The 18,161-nt window shown below is 40.3% G+C and overlaps 2 protein-coding genes across 2 annotated transcripts; both read right to left on the bottom strand.

The window, feature by feature from the left end:
• Positions 1–1,491: 1,491 nt before the first annotated feature.
• Positions 1,492–2,637, bottom strand: LOC149018091 (putative F-box protein At3g52320). Its single transcript, XM_089153845.1, has 2 exons — positions 2,448–2,637; positions 1,492–2,318 (listed from the first exon to the last, which is right to left on the bottom strand). Exons 1-2 carry the CDS (start codon positions 2,635–2,637, stop codon positions 1,492–1,494), a joined length of 1,017 nt encoding a protein of 338 aa, XP_089009971.1.
• Positions 2,638–13,623: 10,986 nt separating this feature from the next.
• Positions 13,624–16,766, bottom strand: LOC149018092 (putative inactive receptor kinase At5g67200). Its single transcript, XM_089152422.1, has 2 exons — positions 15,168–16,766; positions 13,624–14,719 (listed from the first exon to the last, which is right to left on the bottom strand). The coding sequence occupies exons 1-2, from the start codon at positions 16,567–16,569 to the stop codon at positions 14,121–14,123; spliced, it is 2,001 nt and encodes a 666-aa protein (XP_089008548.1). The 5' UTR covers positions 16,570–16,766; the 3' UTR covers positions 13,624–14,120.
• Between the last annotated feature and the right edge of the window lie 1,395 nt (positions 16,767–18,161).

The following is an 18,161-nucleotide window of genomic DNA, read 5'->3' on the forward strand; positions in this document are numbered from 1 at the left end:
CATATCGTTGTCAAGATAATCGACAACTGTAACTTTATGAGTCTGGTCATCTACATGCTTAAGATAACCAGCCTGAAGGAATACGCACTTTGGATAGGGAAGCCCTGATGGAGGGGGTATTTATCATGGTATTTGGAGAAATATGAAATAAACAAGAAAATTGAAAATTTGAGTAAACTATAAAATTACAAGGAAAAGTCTCAAGTTTCCACGAAATTTTCAAGGTTTCCACGAAATTTCCAAAGTTTCCCACAAACTTTCCCAAGTTTTCCACAAAATTTGGGGATTTTTTTTCTCATAAACCAACTAGTCAAACTGGGTTGAACCAAGTTTCGACAGATTTTGAGGTTTCAACAAGTTTCAACAGTTTTGATCAAAACAAAGGACTTTTTTTCGGTCCTCATGAGTTTCATTTCGCATTTTCCAAAATGCGAAATTTCGGCAAGTATCATATAGTATAGTGGGATACTTTAAACATTGCTTGAAACCACATAGAAATCGCCAGAGAAACCCACCTCCAACATCAGTGGCAACAGTGAAACAAGAACCCCCATTCGCGTGAGAGAGGAGAGAGAACAGAGCCCAAAAATAGAAACCAACAAATGACTTAAGGGCCTATTTAATTACATGAATCAAGAGATTTGAAATCTCTGGATTCATGAATCTGAGAATTATACCTGTTTGGCGGTTGTAAAAATCTCTAGATTCATGAAATCTAAAAATTCACATTTTTACACTAAAAACATGAGTTTGTAAATTTATGAATAAGGGGTGAAATCCAGAGATTTCAAAAAAGCTATACATTTGCACATTCACAAAAATCACGTCGATCAAATAGTTTTTTAAGATAAATCCACAGATTTCATTCCACAACCAAACATCTAATTTTATAAATTATAACTCCATAGGTTTGAAATCTATATATTTGAAATCTCCAAACTCATGCAACCAAACAAGGCCCTTAACCACTTACAAACTGAACCAAGAATCAAATATATTTGGTCAGTTTGAACCGGTTGATTTGGCACCGGTTCACGATTTGCTCAAGCCAAGCTAACAGTAGTTCAACTTCAAAGCTAAATTACATACTAGCCCATTACACATTCTATTTCTAATGAAAAGAGACTCATGTAAAAAAATTTCAAATATCTTAAGTAGCAGAAGCCATTATGGAATCTTATAAATATCAAAAAATAAAAATTATAATATCATAAAATCAGTAACCTGAACTCAAAATATTTGATGAAGCGAAATTTAAATTATGAAGTTTCAGAACCAAAATTTGGACTAAATTGAAGTTAAACAGTCTCTGGAGACAAATTAAAAGCTGATTAAGCTGTTGACATGAGGAACCGGATAATCACCAAGACTCATCCCCCCAATATTCTTCTTCTTCTTGTCCAGCTTAAACTGCCTAGTAACCAGATCATAAAATATATAAAATCCAATGAAGAAAACCATCGAAGATGATCACAGGTCTAGTATTATCTATCAAAAGATACAGCCCGTTAAACCAAAATTTACCCGGCTCATCATGTCTATCTCTGGAGATAATGGAATACCCATACTCATGAATTCCTTACTCCATTCTTGCTCCACAGCATCAATCAAGAATTGACAATTGATGTTGAATTCCTTACTCCATGTTTGCTTCACAGCATCATTCAAAATCCACAATTCCAGCTGATCGTAAGAAACCAAAATCGCTAGGCATAGAGAACCCTTCATCTTGAATATACGGTGACCCCATTTGACTGTCGGTGGCGATTCGAGTACTGGGCTATCGATTAAACTGAGATTTTCACTTGCAAGGTCCATCTGTAAGATGGAAGGTCTCGTCCGTGGTCTTTTTCGTATCATCCAGTACATTGCACCATCGATTGGATTTATTGCAGGGGATATCGCCCCAGATGTGACAGGAAAATCCAATTCTCTCCATTGGGATAATCTACTACTATTACCATCATCACCAACGTCTTTGTTGCCCAGTGTGAGTGCCACACACTTGTGTGACCTTTGATCCCAGTCTAGTTCGTAGAATGCAGAGGCTGCAAACTCCTTCAAGATGATCAAAACCTTATATTTCTGATTCAAACTGTCGTAGCTCAATGATGGTCGATAAATATGATAAGCATCGTCATTGAGGAATAGAGGAAGCTTCAAATACCATTTGGTGATGGGGTTGCAAACGTAGTATTGCTTCTCTTTCTCGACATAAAACAGGGGACGGGGAGCAAAGAACCCAACTTCGAAGAGAGGTCTGACCCTGTTCGGCAGTTCGGCTTGTCTTGCTAAGAGGAGGAGACCATTGCAGGAGTCTTTAGCGATCACGGAAGAATTAATCCCCAACAATTTCTCCTACGTTGAGATTGATTTTGCTCTCAATTCCGCTTTCGATATCTGCATTGAGATAGGAAAACATGCCTGCCTTATCATCGTTCATTGACGATTCCGATTCCACCTGCACGCAAAGGACAGTTGGAGTTGAGACTTTGCAAACTCAGGATCGCCGGTCAGGGTGAACCATCCCTTGCATATACACTTGAACCTCATCAGAGATTTCACCGGCAATCTGACAAGAATCTCCCAAATAACAAGTTCTTGAGGGAGAGAGCAACTGCGTTGGTTTGTAGCCATGGTTATGGGTTGTTAGTAAGTATTATTTTGTTTGGTTTCTGCAATATATACCTATACATAGAAGAAGGGTGTTTTCTTTCTTCAAGTAAACAGAAGAAGGTTTTTCAGGTGGGCAAGACTTCCGAATCTACTCAAATTTCATCTTACGAGTCACGTATCTCAGTCTCTCCCTAGATTATTCTGATACCAGATTCACATCCTCTACAATTTCTTGTAATTTGCATCTATGATTGTAACATGACAATTAATAATCAAATGGTCATAAGTAAAACCCAACTAAGAATTGAATTTAATAAATTTCTAAAATTTCTCTCAATTTTGATTTTTTTTTCTTTCTTTTAGGCACAATTGTACGGATAATTAGATTCAATTTATGATTGAGTGTTAATTCTCATCATTAGATTATTAATTGTCATGTATCATAATCTTATATACAAAAGAATTTTAAGGATAGAAATTGTAAAAGATGTGGAGCCAGAATCTAACTATTGTTAAGGGTAACTTTCAATTAAAAAAATAATAATAAAAGAAAATTAAAAAAAAAAAAAAAAGGTTAAGGATAAGTTTCAGCAGTCCGTGAGTATCACTCTAGGTCGAACTCAATTACAAAATTAACTCGAGTTGAGTTCAAATTCAATTCAAAAATTAAATTAAAAAATTTAAATTATTTTGAATTAGTCAAACTTATTTTTCGGAGTTCATCTCCTAGTTGGGGGAACAATCAAACGGCTTTGCAACAACAAACTATATAGGGGCCACAAGTAAAAAATAATAGAACATTTAAAATAATATATCTACAACCACAAAATAGTAATAAAATATTAGATAAATATCACTTACCTCCCTCTTTAGCTGGACAAATAGCACTTATACCCCCTCTTAGTTGGATAATATCATTTACCTCCCCTATTACCTAGCAAATATATCAAACACCTCCCCTCTATTAACTTTCTCTCTTAAATTTAACTTTTACCATTAAATATTTTTCGAAAACCTCAAACTACGCTTGGATAAAAATATTTTTTATTTTAAACCCTAAATTACTTAATTACTCTAATAGTTAAACTACTAAATTACCCTCATTTAAAATAATTATTAAAAATCAAAACACATAGTTAAAACCCAAATTATCTTTAATTATTAAAAGCCCAACATATCCTTCTTTTTAAATAAAATTTATCAAACAATTTAAAAACGTACTACTATCAAAACGTACTACTATCAAGTAAAATTAAAAAGCAATTAAAAAAAAAAAGGGGTATGATAATAAAATTAAACACTTACTACAATTTTGAGTAATTGTTTGATAATTTTTCTTTAAAAGGAGTATGTTGGGCTTTTAATAATTAAAGATAATTAAGGTTTTAATTATGGTGTTTTGATTTTAATAATTATTTTAATTGAGATTAATTTAGTAGTTTAATGGTTAGGTGATTACGGTAGTTTAGGATTTAAAATAAAAAATTTGGGTAAATATCACTTACCTCCCCTCTTAACTGGACAAATAGCATTTACACCCCCTCTTAGCTGGATAATATCACTTATCTCCCCTCTTACCTAACAAATATATCAAACACCTCCACTCTATTAATTTTTTCGGTTAAATTTAACTTTTACCATTAAATATTTTTCTAAAATCCCAAACTACCTTTGGATTAAAAATATTTTTTTATTTTAAACCCTAAATTACCTAATCACTCTAGCAATTAAATACTAAATTATCCTCAATTATTTAATTAAAATAATTGTTAAAAACCAAAATACCATACTTAAAACCCAAATTATCTTTGATTATTAAAAGCCCAATATATCAAAAAAAATTATCAAACAATTAAAAAAAACCCAAAATAGTAGTACGTGTTTTTTAAATTGTTTGATAAATTTAAAAAAATAAAAAAGTATGTTGGGCTTTTAATAATTTAAGTTTTAACTATGGTATTTTGGTTTTTAATAATTTTTTTAATTGAGGAAAATTTAATAGTTTAATTGTTAACTTAATAAAGGTAATTTAAGGTTTAAAATAAAAAATATATATTTTTAGCCAAGGGTATTTTAGGATTTTAGAAAAATATTTAACGGTAAAAGTTAAATTTAATCGAAAAAGTTAACAGAGGGGAAGTGTTTGATATATTTGCTAGGTAAGAGGGGAGGTAAGTGATATTATTCAGCTAAGAGGGGGTGTAAGTGCTATTTGTCCAACTAAGAGGGGAGGTAATTGATATTTACCCAAAATATTTTTTAGCCAATGGGTAATTTGGGGTTTTAGAAAAATATTTAACGGTAAAAGTTAAATTTAACCAAGAAAGTTAACAAATGGAAGGTGTTTGATACATTTGCTAGGTAAGAGGGGAGGTAAGTGATATTATTCAACTAAGAGGGTGTAAGTGCTATTTATCCAGCTAAAAGGGAAGGTAAGTGATATTTACCATAAAATATTTTTAAAAAAATCTCATCATCTAATCTTGTGGACCCTCTAGTTTCTCTAGTCTTGTACCACATCTCCTTTCTATTCTCGTTGACATGAATCCCCGGACCACAATCAGGATTCCTAAGGGCCTGTTTGGTTACACGAGTCTAGAGATTTCAAATCTATCGAGTCATAATTTATAAAATTAACTGTTTGGTTAATCGAATATGTGAAATGAAATCTATGGATTCATCAGTGATTTTTGTGAATGCACAAATGTTTAGCATTTTTATAGTAGGGATGAAGTCTTTAGATTTCACCTTATACCCATAAATATATAGATTCACGTTTTTAATTTAAAAATATGAATATTTAGATTTCAATTCATGAATACAGAGATTTCAAATATTTGAATTCATGTAACCAAACAGTCCCTAAAATTATTAAGAATTTTTTTTTTTTTGGTAAACAAAATTATTAAGAATAAATGCTTCAAGATAGGATCCAAATAGATTTTTTTATTTTATTTTATTTTTTTTGGTTGAAGGATCCAAATAGATTAAGTTCCACATTGAGAACGATAGACTCTGCAGCCTGATTTGGGTATAGTAACTTGTTTCCCTTTGTCAAAAAATATATATGATATTTATATAAAATAGGGTAATTTTAAATTGGACCCCCTGAGGTTTGGTCTATGTCATTTTTAGTCCAAATAAATCGAAACTTTGCATCTGCCTCCCCTGTATTATAGAAAAATTCAATATAAGGACAAATTAATACTTTTATGACTAATTTGCCTTTTTTTTTTTTTTTAATTAGAATTTTAGCCAAATGGATGAAGAGATTCCCCCTTCACCCATCTTCTTCATTGATTGAATTGAGCAAACGGTTGCAGACAGAAATGGTTTGACAAATAATATGTTGAAAAACATACACCCATCGAGAGTGCTTGGCAAGGTGGGGTATGATTTTGGAGAAGACATTGACATTGCGCTGTAGCAGGTTGAGTTTGGATTCTCCGACGATCTGACAAGCACCAGGGGTGACTATACAGAGATCAAGACCCAACGGTGACAGAGTAATCAACGGAAGCGACAATCTTGGTACGGGGAAGGAAGGAAGTTATAGAAGAGAAATGGAGTTTGCCAGTAGTCCCTATAAGGGTTGATCGGCATTGTACAGAGATAAAGTTGGGAGAGAGCCGAAGGGCAAAATTTGAATTAATTAAATTTGCAGTCCCAGACAGCAAAGCCCTTGTCATAGAGATTTTTAGGAATGGGTTCAGTAGTTTGCCCGCCAAGAATCGTTACAAACGGCAATTTTGCGTGTTCTGTGTTCGAGAGTTTTCCCGTGCGGTGTGTTTGAGAAAATGGGATTTTTAGCCTCTGCAAATGTTAGGATTTGGCCATCAAAAAATTAAATAAAAATTTTTGGGTAGTTTTCATATGGATCCGCGGGTTGATGCTCGATCTCCAGCAGGCCGTCGCCTTCCTCCCCGTATCAAGATCGTCGCTTCCGTTGATTATTCAGTCACCGTCAGGTCTGATCTCTGCTACAGCGCAATGTCAATCTCTTCTCCAAAGTCATACCCCACTTCGCCAAGCACTCTCTATGGGTGTATGTTTTCCAACATATTGTTTGTCAAACCATTTCTGTCTGCAACCGTTTGCTCAATTCAATCAATGAAGAAGATGGGTGAAGGGAGAATCTCTTCATCCATTTAGCTAAAATTCTAATTTAAAAAAAAAAAAAAGGCAGATTAGTCATAAAAAGTATTAATTTGTCCTTATATTGACTTTTTCTATAGTACAGGGAGGCAGATGCAAAGTTTTGATTTTTTTTGAATTAAAAATGACGTAGACCAAACCTCAGGGGGTCCAGATGAAAATTCCCCTATAAAATATGAGTTCATGAGCTTTAATGTGTTCTATGCGTTACACATCTTGTGTATTCAACATTTTAGTACTTTTTAATAATATATCTAAAAGTAAGGCTCCAATGGGTCTTACGTCGTCCCCACACAATATGTATGGTGACAACACGGTCAATGCTCGCCCTATGAGGAGGTGATTTGTATTCTCATTATTCGACCACATATTGAATATGGCTCCAATATGATGGGTTTACATCCTCCATGGTGTTTAGATTAGCCTCCATCCACGAATCCGGATCTTCTCCCCGTTGGATTCCTGATCACAAAAACCAGTGGGTCCCACTGGTAAAAAAAGTTTATTTTTTAATTTTTTTTCAGAAAGTATTTTTCACCGTGGGCCCACTGGTTCTTGTGGTCGGAAGCGTCGGGTCGCTGATCCGAACTCTCCGTCCACTAGCTCTCAACATAGGAATGCCACATGTACTTTTTATTTTTCAAACCTTAGATTGCTGAAAAATCTAACCCGAATTCAAAAAGGTTTAATCATTGTTGGTTCATTGGATACCAGACCAAATCATTGGATTCTAGACCAAACCAAAGCATCAGTCTCCTTCTCTAGTCGTCTCTTCCGTCGTCGTTTTTGTTCGGCAAAGTTAACCCTTGCACGAAAAGAGGAGGTGATGTGTGGTTGTTCACTTCAAACGTGATTTCTCTAGTCTTCTTACCCCATATCGTTTCTATTCTCGTGTCAGTGACACGAATCCCAAGATCACAATTTGGATTCTTAAAATTATTGAGAACCAATGCTTCAAGAAATGATCCAAATATTCTACCCAAAAAAAATCCAAATAGATTTAGTACCACATTGAGAACGATAGACTCTGCAACCTGATTTGGGTACAGTAACTTGTTTCCCTTTGTCGAAAAATCTGTATGATATCTATATAAAATATGAGTTCATGATCATCTCTAATGTGTTCTGTGCGTTACACATCTTGTGTATTCTAAGGAGTATTACTAGGTTATACAATAACAGAGATACAATGTTTCCTAGAAGGGCCAGGTAAAAATAAGTTTAGCATGACGAATATGGAGAGCATGCTAATGGAAAAGTTTAGAAATCTGGCTAAGGGCAATGAGCTTTAGGAGCCTGTTTTTGAGTTGTTCTAGAGCAGCAGTGGCCATACTACGGTGGAGATGGAGAAAGAGACCAATGCTTTTTTTTTTTGGTAACAAAATTCATTAAGGATGGACTGGCCAAGGATGAGAATACAACCAAGGAGAAAGCCTTTGTCCTTCCGGCCTTCCGGGTGTGCTTCTTCTGACCTGGTTGCTGAATTTGTGGTAGCTTTGTTGGTGTCTGGGGGTGTCTTTTGGTTGGTGGTGTGGTTTTCTCGTGGTTGTCCCCCTCCAACTGCACCAGAGTCCTGGCTGCCGGCCTAGCCTCCCGCTGGGGGACCCGTGTTCCGTTTCGATACCCTTTCAGCCCATTCGTGTAAATCACATACCCGGGCCCTGGTTCTTATCCATGCCTCGTCCTATTGAGTAGTTGTAGAGGGCGGTTGGTCGCCTCGTGTTTGGTTGGTCTCTTGTGCTGTGCATTTGCTTTCGGTCTCTGTGTTGAGCGCGCGCTACCTCCTGGGCATCTGCTCTTGACTAATCGGGGCATTCAGCTGCATTCTCCCTATGTGATTGGGATAAACATTCTGCTTCCCATTTCTCTGTGGTTTCGATTTTTGCCATCGATCCCTTCGGGTAGGGTGCGTGGTGGTGGTCGTGTCTGGAGCGACCGCTCGGCCTCGATGCCTGCTTCTTAGGGACATCCTCTTGGGCTGTGTTCGCTGTGCGTCTCGGATTTTACGTCTGGATCCTTGATGGAGTTCGGATCTTGGGTGGGTTTGCCTTGATCCTTCCAACTCCCGTTGATGCTTTTCATCTTGGTTGGGGGGTGTGCGGTGATCTGTTGTTTGTTTGTGAGGGCATGGTGTAGTTTTAAATACCTCTTTTATCGTCTCCCGTGTTTGTCTTCGGTGGGGCTTAGCTTATTTTCTGATTGTATCCGCTTCTCGGGGTGGATATGATTCGGAGGTCATTGTTAACTCGATCCGGGGATTATCGGTAGACCCTGTGAGGTGTGGGGTGGTGGTGGTGTTTGTTTTGCCTTGGCGTTGTGCCACCGATCTTCCGATGGGTTGAGTACCGTCAACTCTCGTATTTTCTTGAGTTTGTTTGCTGCTTCTGGCGGGGCTTGTCCAATCTTTGCTTGTGGTTGCGTGTGGGTTTATGCTTTGGTACTTTGCCCGAGTGTGTGGTTCCTCCATAGTCTATATGCTACCTTTGTGAGGAGCGTTTTGTGTGGCTATCTGATGCGGACCTCCCAGTCCTTTGGACACGTGCTTGCCTAATCAATGTTTTTTGTTTGCCATCATTTTTGCCCGTTTGCGAGTTGTTGGGTTGGGAGTCTTGGGGATCCGAATGTGCGTTGTGATTGGGGAGGCCTCCGTTTGCCTCGACTCGGGTGTATTTTCATTTTCCAACCTTGATTTCGGTGAAGCTTTTGTGGCCGTTGTGGTTTTGGAGGCCTATTTGAGGCAATCCAAGATACTTTGTAGGTGCTTTGGTATGGATTTTGTGTGAACCCGTCTATTTCATTGGGGTTTGGGCTAAATTCGATGGTTTGTGCGTTGTGGTCCCACTACCCTTGGCTGGTGGTATGTCTTTGATTTTGAATTCTTTCCACTTAATTCGAGAAAGTAGTATCATCGGCAGTAGGTGAGAGTTGAGGGCCTCTTTTTGCGAATCCGGGATTCGTGCTTGTTCCTCTTGATGTATGAGTGCACCCCGGCACGATCGGGAGGTGGATCACCCTGGATGGCGACTTGGTTGATAGAACTCGTTTGCCATTGATGAGTAATTTATAAGCTAGTGCACATTCATTACCATTTGTATCCGGTCTTGAACCCCATTTCATGAGGATGGCCTCCGTGTCCATTCAACTCGTCGTATGCCTTCTTCATATCCGGTTTCATTCCCAAATTTTGTCTTGCCTTTCTTTCGGTTAATGTAGTTGAATAATTCATGGGCCATGAAATGTTGTGGTTTGTCGGGAGGGGATGCTGATTGGAGGGTGATGAGCTCGGTAGAACTCTTTCAATCTGTGGTGAGCTTTGATATGACTTTTGACACGACTCACCAAGGTGTTGTTGCTCGTGATTTGGGCATGGAACTTTTGAATGAGACAAATGTCGAGACATTGAGGTTAGGATCCATTGTCCTGTGACTCATTAACCGTTAGTTCGGCTGGATTCCGGTTCGAGTGGGAGGTGGCCATCCGGTCCGGGGCTTTCGGATGCATGGTGCGTGATTTAATTTCTTCGGGGATGGTGGCCGAGTTTAGGTTCATGTCATTCGTACGTGGCTGAATGGCTTCTATATGTTGGACATCTCCACAGATCAATGGGTTCGGATGTGAGCTTGGGTTGGGTGGTGAGGATAGTCTTATTTCGACTTTTTTGTAGTCCATTCTCAGTTGAAGTTTTGAGTTTGAGAATCTTATTCATCTGTCTTCTTTGCAGGGTAGTGAGGTGAAAAAAGGCTGTGTTGTTATCCCCCTCTCTGAGCCAGGAGATTCGAGATTTCTGTAGCCATAACTGTTCTTCTTTGGATAACTCTTGAGCTAATAGTGCAGAAATGGAATTAACCTTAAGTTGGGAGTAAGTAGCCTCAGGGACTCTTTGTGCAGTTTCAAGTTCAGCAGTCAACTTCCTGATGTTGTGTTGAATATTGCCGAAGACTTCCTTGTTCCATTTGGTAAATTTAACCTGAGTATCTCGCATTTTTGTATCAATCTGTGATGCGGCTGTTCCATCCGAGTGGGTACCCCAGATGTTTGAAGCAAGGTGTTTGCTTTCAGGGTGACTGAGCCATGCTAATTCAAAGCGAAATGGTCTCTTGCCTTTAGTGGATCCTCCAGTAAAGTCCAGAAGCAGAGGTGCATGATCAGAGCCAATGAAAGGTTGTATAAAGAGGGCTGCTTCCGGATAAAGATGTCTCCATTGCGGATTACATAGACCCCTATCTAGTCTAATCCGAATGGTATCCTTGCCAATTCGATTATTAGTCCAGGTATAATTGGCACCTTGATAACCCAGATCTAAAAAGGAACAAGTGTTAAGCATTATTTTGAATCTAGCACAGTCATGAGTAAAGTTCCTAGCTCCCCCAATTTTTTCACGCCAGCCCAAATGAGCATTGAAGTCACCAATGCACAGCCACTGTTCAGATCTTGATTCAGCAAGCTTGGTTAATCTCTCCCAGGTATCTCGTCTGTGTTTTTTAACGGATCTCCATAGACAAATGTTGCAAAGAAAGGTGGCTCATTTAAGATGGAAATAGTAGTATCGATCATTCTAGAATCCGATGAGAGGATCTCAGATTTGTAGGTGTGGTTTCCACGAGGGAGAGACCCCAAGCGGTGCCAACCGGGGAACATGGAAAGAGGCGACGGATGTAGCTTGGATTCCAGTTTTTTAACGAACTCTGGTGATTGTTTTGTTTCGACTAGAAAGATAATGTCCAGTTGTTCCTTGGAATTCAATTTACAAAGGAAATTCCTTGTGGCGGGGTTCCCTAGACCCTGGACATTCCAGCTCGGGTTTTGGGCCCGGTGGGTGTTTGGTGTCCATCCACGGGCTTCTCCATTAAAAAATGCTGGGTTATCTCATCATGATCCATTGGCGTAATGAAGGTGGGACATGTTTGAGGCGGGTCTAGCTCGGGGTTGGGATCGGAAGAGGAGGAGAGGAGGAGGTGGAAGAAAATCGGGTTGGTTTGGGGGAGTGAGTAATGGACCGGGAGTGAGGGGAGTCGTGGTGGGCGTCTTTATGTTTTTGTATTGGGGGTTGTGGGCTTAGCATGGTGGGTCGGGGGTTGAACACATGAGTGCGATATGATGGGTAGGTTGAGTTGTGGTAGGAGGGTGATGGGCTTGGCCAGTCGCTCGGATGAGATAGCAGGACTGGCAGGTTGCGAGTTCGGGTGTTACAAATAGATTCTGAGGGCCCACTTGTTGGATAGGGATGGGCGAGATGATGGGTTAATGGATACTCCAGCCGATGGGGTAGAGATGTAACATTTGATGGTGCCAAGAGGCTAAGGGAGTTGGCAAGCCGATGGTGGATGGCCCAGGGTCATGACCCGAGAGCCGCTTGGATATATGGGCATGGGTGCTTCGGTGGGTAGGCCGAGAAAGGAGGCGTGTGTTGTGAGGGGTTAGAGACAAAATACAAGGGAGAGATGTAAGGGTAAGGTGGCGGTTGGGGTGGTCGATGGGAGTGGGTGGGATATGATGCGACACTTGGTGGGGACCAACTGAAACCGTTATTTGCGGGGTGGGTTGTTGTGTTCGGACTCGGTGGCGTGCTCACTATTTGCGGTCCGTCTCTGTCGCCCGAGCTCGAGGACGGAGAATTTGCACCTTCGCCGGGCCGCTGTTTTAGACCAACTTCAAGGAGCCGAGAAGAAGGCATAAACCTCTAATTTGTCGCCGAACAAAGTTCTCACGAAATCATCACAGCTCAAAGGTACCGCCCATGAACCTTCCGATGTTCATTCCAGCTTCAAATAAGACGGAGCATCTCGTATTCTCATGGCCAATCGCCCACAATACTCCGATAAGGGTAGTCTTTCATACTTGGTCGCACTTTGTAACTCCTCCATTTTCCGTTGCAAGGTTAAGGAACAATGAAGTGGCGCCGAATGTCGATCCGTACGCACCCCGAGATATCGGTTTGTTCTCCAAATTGTGCCGGAGATGATCATAGCCTGTTTGGCGACCCAAGATAGTAGCTAATTTAATAGCAACACCGGTTTTGGAAACTTCCGGGGAAGATCATGTAACTGAATCCATATATCAAAAGCATTGAAGTCCCATTGATGATTGGGGTTCCAGGTCTCTAGGATAACGAGGTTGGTAGCCACAGTCCATGGGCTCTCATGTAAAACATTTTTAAGATCTAGGGCATGCTCGAAATGAAAGAGATAAATGGATTCAGAGAATGGGAATACCTCAACTTTTGCAATTGTGTTCCAAGCCTTAAGCAAACCTTCAGTGAGGGCTTGAGTACGAAAGCGCTTTCCATCTAAAACCTTCCCAGCGAGAGTATGGGTTACAGAAAAAATAGGACTATCATCATCATCTTCTTCCAGTACCAGAGTACCGGCACTTCCACTAGGTTGTAGCAAAGGTTCGTTTGATGAGGAAGCCATATTACACCTGTGCAACAAGCGAAATGAAAGGAAAACTAAGATGAAGGAGGTAACACTCTCAGAAGAGAGGAGGCAAACACTCTCGGAAGAGAGGAGGATTCACAAAAGAGACCAATGCTACAAAAGTATTAATTGAGGGTTCAACTTCACTGCTGCACATTAAATGTTTAATGCACAGTACTATGCTTTCAACGGTCGAGATTCGCACCATGCTGCCAATGGTCGATATCGAATTTAGACCGTTGGCAGCACATGCTACACATTGCTCATTTAAGTCTGCCCCATTGATTTGGGTTCAACTTCAGGGTTTAAGTCTGCCCCATTGATTTGGGTTCAACTTCAGTGCTGAGCATTTAACATGCAGCACCATGTTGCCAACAGCCGAGATTGTAATCTCTGTAAAGATTTCATCTCAACCGTTGGCATTGCATTCTAAGCATTTAATGCACAGGATTTAAGTGTGCCACATTGATTCAGGTTCAACTTCAGTATTAAATACACAACACAACGCTGTCTACGGTCAAGATCAAGGAACAGAAGTGCTTTTATTGTCCTTATGTCTCTTTTTTTAATCATTCAGTTCATGCTTAATATGTAAATCTTAATCAACCCGAAAGAAGCTCTTGAAGAAAGAAAAAACAAAGGCTGATGTGTTATGACTAGAAAAAGAGACCGATGCTTTGGTTTGATCTGGAATCTAATGGATCAGCGGTGATTAAACCGGTTTGAGCTGATCTTTCATCAATCTAAGACTTTGAAAAACAAAAACAAAAAAAAGTACACGTGGCACACATATGTTGAGTGCCCCTGCTAGGATGTGAACCCCGCAGCATCTCTCTTTCTGTCTAGTCACCGAATGAATCAATGAAATGAAAAGTTTGTACAGTGAACTGAGTGGTTGTAAAATTGTGACACCAAAAGGAGGTAAATATCAAATTAATCAAGAAAACCCAGTAGGTTGTTGTTGTTGTTGCCGTTGCCGTGCCGGTTGTTGTCTTCCATCATCACTGTCTCCTTGATTTCCTGAATCATCTTCAAAACCTGCCACATTGTGGGCCTCTGCTCCGGCGACGTTTGACTACAAGTTGCAGCAACCTCAGTCAACATAGCCAACCTTTTCTCTTCTTCACAGTCTTCATCTCTTGTCGTCCTTACCCACATGTGAAGCTCCGCCGGCATCAAATAGGGGTGTTGCGACGGAGGTTTCCCAGTAAGAAGCTCCAGCAGAAGAACACCAAAGGCGTAAACATCCGATTTTGGTGTCGCCCGACGGCTGGATTTACGGGTCTCTGGGGCTTGGTATCCGGTGGAGTTGCCGACTTTCTCTTCGGCGACGGCGTCGCCCAGAAGCACGGCAAGGCAGTAATCTGTAATGCAGGCTTCAAAGTCATGGCCAAGGAGTACATTGGAGGCTTTGAGGTTTCCATGGACCAACTTTGACGCCTGGTGTATGTATGCCAGCCCCTGAGCTACATCCTCTGCTATCTTCAAACACGACGTCCAGTGCAGCGGCTTTGCTCTCGCTGATCTCGAACCTGTTCCAGTAACAGAACCCAGAAAAGAAAAATATAAATTTAGAAAACCACTCTGCATTTTTTCTATTTGTTTAACTGCATATCTTCCGTTGAAACTTGCGAAGGGACCAAATCCACTTGCAATATCGAAACCAGAAGTGAGAAATGCTATTAATTGATAATATAGATTCGCGCCAAACAAATTAAATAATGATCAACAATTCCCGCCTGTTAAGGTATTATCGTTTTCTGTGATAGAATTATTGTTCTGTTTAAACTTAAACAAGATTTTCGAATTAAGAATTGTACCCAGATTAAAAAGGCGAGAATGGGACAAGAGGTAAACAAGATTTTCGAATTAAGAATTATACCCAGATTAAAAAGGTGAGAATGGGACAAGAGGGGCGGTGCCGCTCATCCAAAATCGAGTGAAATCGCTAGAATCGGCGGCGAGTCATAGGGAACTTACCGTGGATGAGGGAGAAGACGCTGCCATTGGGCTGGTAATCATAGATGAGGAGTCTCTCTTCCTTGGTCTGGAAATACGCTCTGAGAGGAACCAGGTTAGGGTGGCGGAGACCGCCGACCGATTCCATGTGCCGCTCGAACGTTTCTCTGCTCGTATTCGCCGTCTTCGCAGCGTCCAATCGCTTAACACTCACAACAAGATGGTTATCGAGCAAGGCCTTGTAAGTAATTCCGATCGTTCCCTTCCCAAGCATCTCGGCGGAAGCCCTCATTAGTTGGTCCAGAGAGTAGGCATGAGGCTCCCCTGGGCAGAACATCAAGTTTCCGCTCTTCTCCGCTTGCATCTTCTTCACCTTCGCCTCCAGTTCGTTCTCCTTCTCTAACCGGATTACAGCAGCTGCATCGGCCGTCGCGTCGGGGTCCAATGCCATCCTCGGTGTCTCCACCTTCTCCTTCGTCCGCTTCTTTACAGCTACCACGAAACAAATCAGAGACCCAATCAGAAGTAAAACCCCAATGGAGAACCCAACGATCGTAGTAGCTCGCTTGTGCTCCTTCCGTGATGGCGGTGGTAAAACTAGCCCTTGCATCTCTTCACTCTGACCAAGAGCTGTGGGTGGCGGCACCCGCAGTGTTGGCCGGAAAAATGGCAGAAGCGGATGGCATTCCCTGCGCACAATCTCACCGCAAAGCCCTGGGTTACCCGAAAACACAGTGCTGTAGAAACGCATGAGAGTGACGGTGACGGGGATACCACCGGTGAGGTTATTGGAAGAGACATTGAAGATTTGAAGCGAAGATTGATTTAGTGGAGGGATTGAGCCGTTGAAGTGGTTGCTATCGAGCCGTAGAAAGTAAAGACGATCGAGATTGGTCAAGCCAGTGGGAATAGCACCAACGAAGTTATTGAAGGAAAGATCGAGGGTTCGGAGACGGTGGAGAAATAGGATTGAAGAAGGAAAAGAGCCAGAAAAGGAGTTGCGGTCGAGGTAGAGAGTAATGAGACTGGAGAGGTCGGAGAGATCAGGTGGAGGACCGGAAAGGGAGTTATTCTCAAGGCTGAGAACTCTGAGCTGATCAAGACGAGTCAAGGTGCTGGGGGCGAAAAAACCCGTAAGACCGAAACCATCAAGGATGAGACGAACCACTCTACCTTGGGCGCATTTGACACCAGGCCATTCGCAGTGACTGGTGACGCGTCTGGTGTAGAAGAAAGGGAGATTGTCATCTAAATCAGCCATGGATTTGAAGTCTAAGAGAGCTTGAGCATCATATGGCAGTTCTGATTTCATCGAAGTAGACAATGACGCCCTTTCAGAAGCAGCAGCCGCAGCTGCTAAGACAGAAAACAGAGCAGGTAAAACAACACCAGCTAAAGAGAAATGATACCAAGTAACCCTCATTTTCTCTCGGTCTCTCTCTCCCTGTGTTTCTCACTGGTGATCAGTACAAACCCTCTAGGGTATATCCATGAACAACGCGAGCTCAAAGCTTTCAGGAGAGTTGAAAGTGAAGGGTTGTGAAGAGTGGAGAAGGAGAGATGGATAATGTGGACAAGCAGTTGACAGATTGCCCAGTCAGCTATCACGTGAAAGGTGGAAAAGCCAATGGGGTGAGACTGTAGAGAGAAACCGTGAAAAGCACCGATGGAAAAACGAAAAAAGGTAAGGGGAAATTTTCGCTCCTAAAGGTGAAAACGTACACCAAGAAAATCTTCAAGATCGGGTTTCATACTTTCATGTGATTTGGTTGGATTGGAATCTACGTTTTGATGGACCCACACAAATTTCTTTATTCGGATTTGAACCATCAACAAAATACTACCGTGTATCGCATGTAACAGAAAACAAATTGTGGCGCAGGGTGCGGTGCAACAGTCCCAGCTGGGCTGGTATTGTCGGGATTCGATGGATTAATTTTTTTTTAATTTATTGGTCGTTGGGATTCCCTGGATTGAATTCCGTGAATCCTGTGAGTGAGCCTGTGACAGTGGAGGATCTTCAGTAATTAGATTAAACAAATAGTTACCTGCTTGGCTGATTGATTCCTGAACTCTCTGTTTCTTCACATTTTCATTATCAGTGGAAAAAAAAAAACTGTGAAGAATCTAGCAGCAGAAATTACAAAACTATAGAGATGAAAACGCTTCCCTCGTATCCTTTCACTATAAAACATTTTCTGATAATACATCAGGGGCTCTTCTTCTTTGCCCTTATGTTAAGTTACCTGATTCTAAATTTCAAATAACATTATTATAAAGAAAAATAATCATGTATATTTATTTTTTAAAATTTTCAAAATCTAAGATAAACATTATAATTTAAATGAGTCACCATGAAAATATTGACTATAATGTTTTTTTTTTTTTTGTAAACAATAATTTTATTTAAAATAGACAGGGAGTGGGGTGAACATAATTCCACCAATCACTCAGTGAAAATCGATTATTCTTTCAGACTGGAATCTGAAAAGGCTTTCCTGACTAAGAGATTTGCAATTACATTAGACTCCTAGCGATAAAAATAAGAATATAATGCACGAAATAATCCATTAAATAACGGATATTTTGGATCAAAGGCCCCACTATCATTAAGATTTGAATCTCACCTTTAAGATACTTAATTTTATGTTTACAATCCGATTCAATTAAAATTGACCCATATCTTTGTTTTTCTTAAGTGTCATATTAACATCACTTGAAAGTAATTATAATGTTTTAGTTTGAGAAATATTCTTAACACAATCACATGTGAGTAGGGCCATTTAAGTCAGTGATTTCAGATTTGGATCGTGACTCGCCTAAAAGGGTTTCTCCAACCTAGCTACTCTGTAATTCAATCAAGGTGATGTATGAAATAAACCATCTAGTGTGCAAAGCAAATAGTTTCTCGAGTCTCTGCCATAGTGTATAAATAGAGCAAAACCTTTGGTCTCTCAAGTCTCAATTCACCATTTCAATCCCCAGAGCACATGATTTCAGACACATCAATTTTGT

Source organism: Hakea prostrata, chromosome 4 (assembly GCF_041222555.1).
Source record: "Hakea prostrata isolate BN-2017 chromosome 4, UWA_Hpros_2, whole genome shotgun sequence".
Classification (NCBI taxonomy): domain Eukaryota; kingdom Viridiplantae; phylum Streptophyta; class Magnoliopsida; order Proteales; family Proteaceae; genus Hakea; species Hakea prostrata.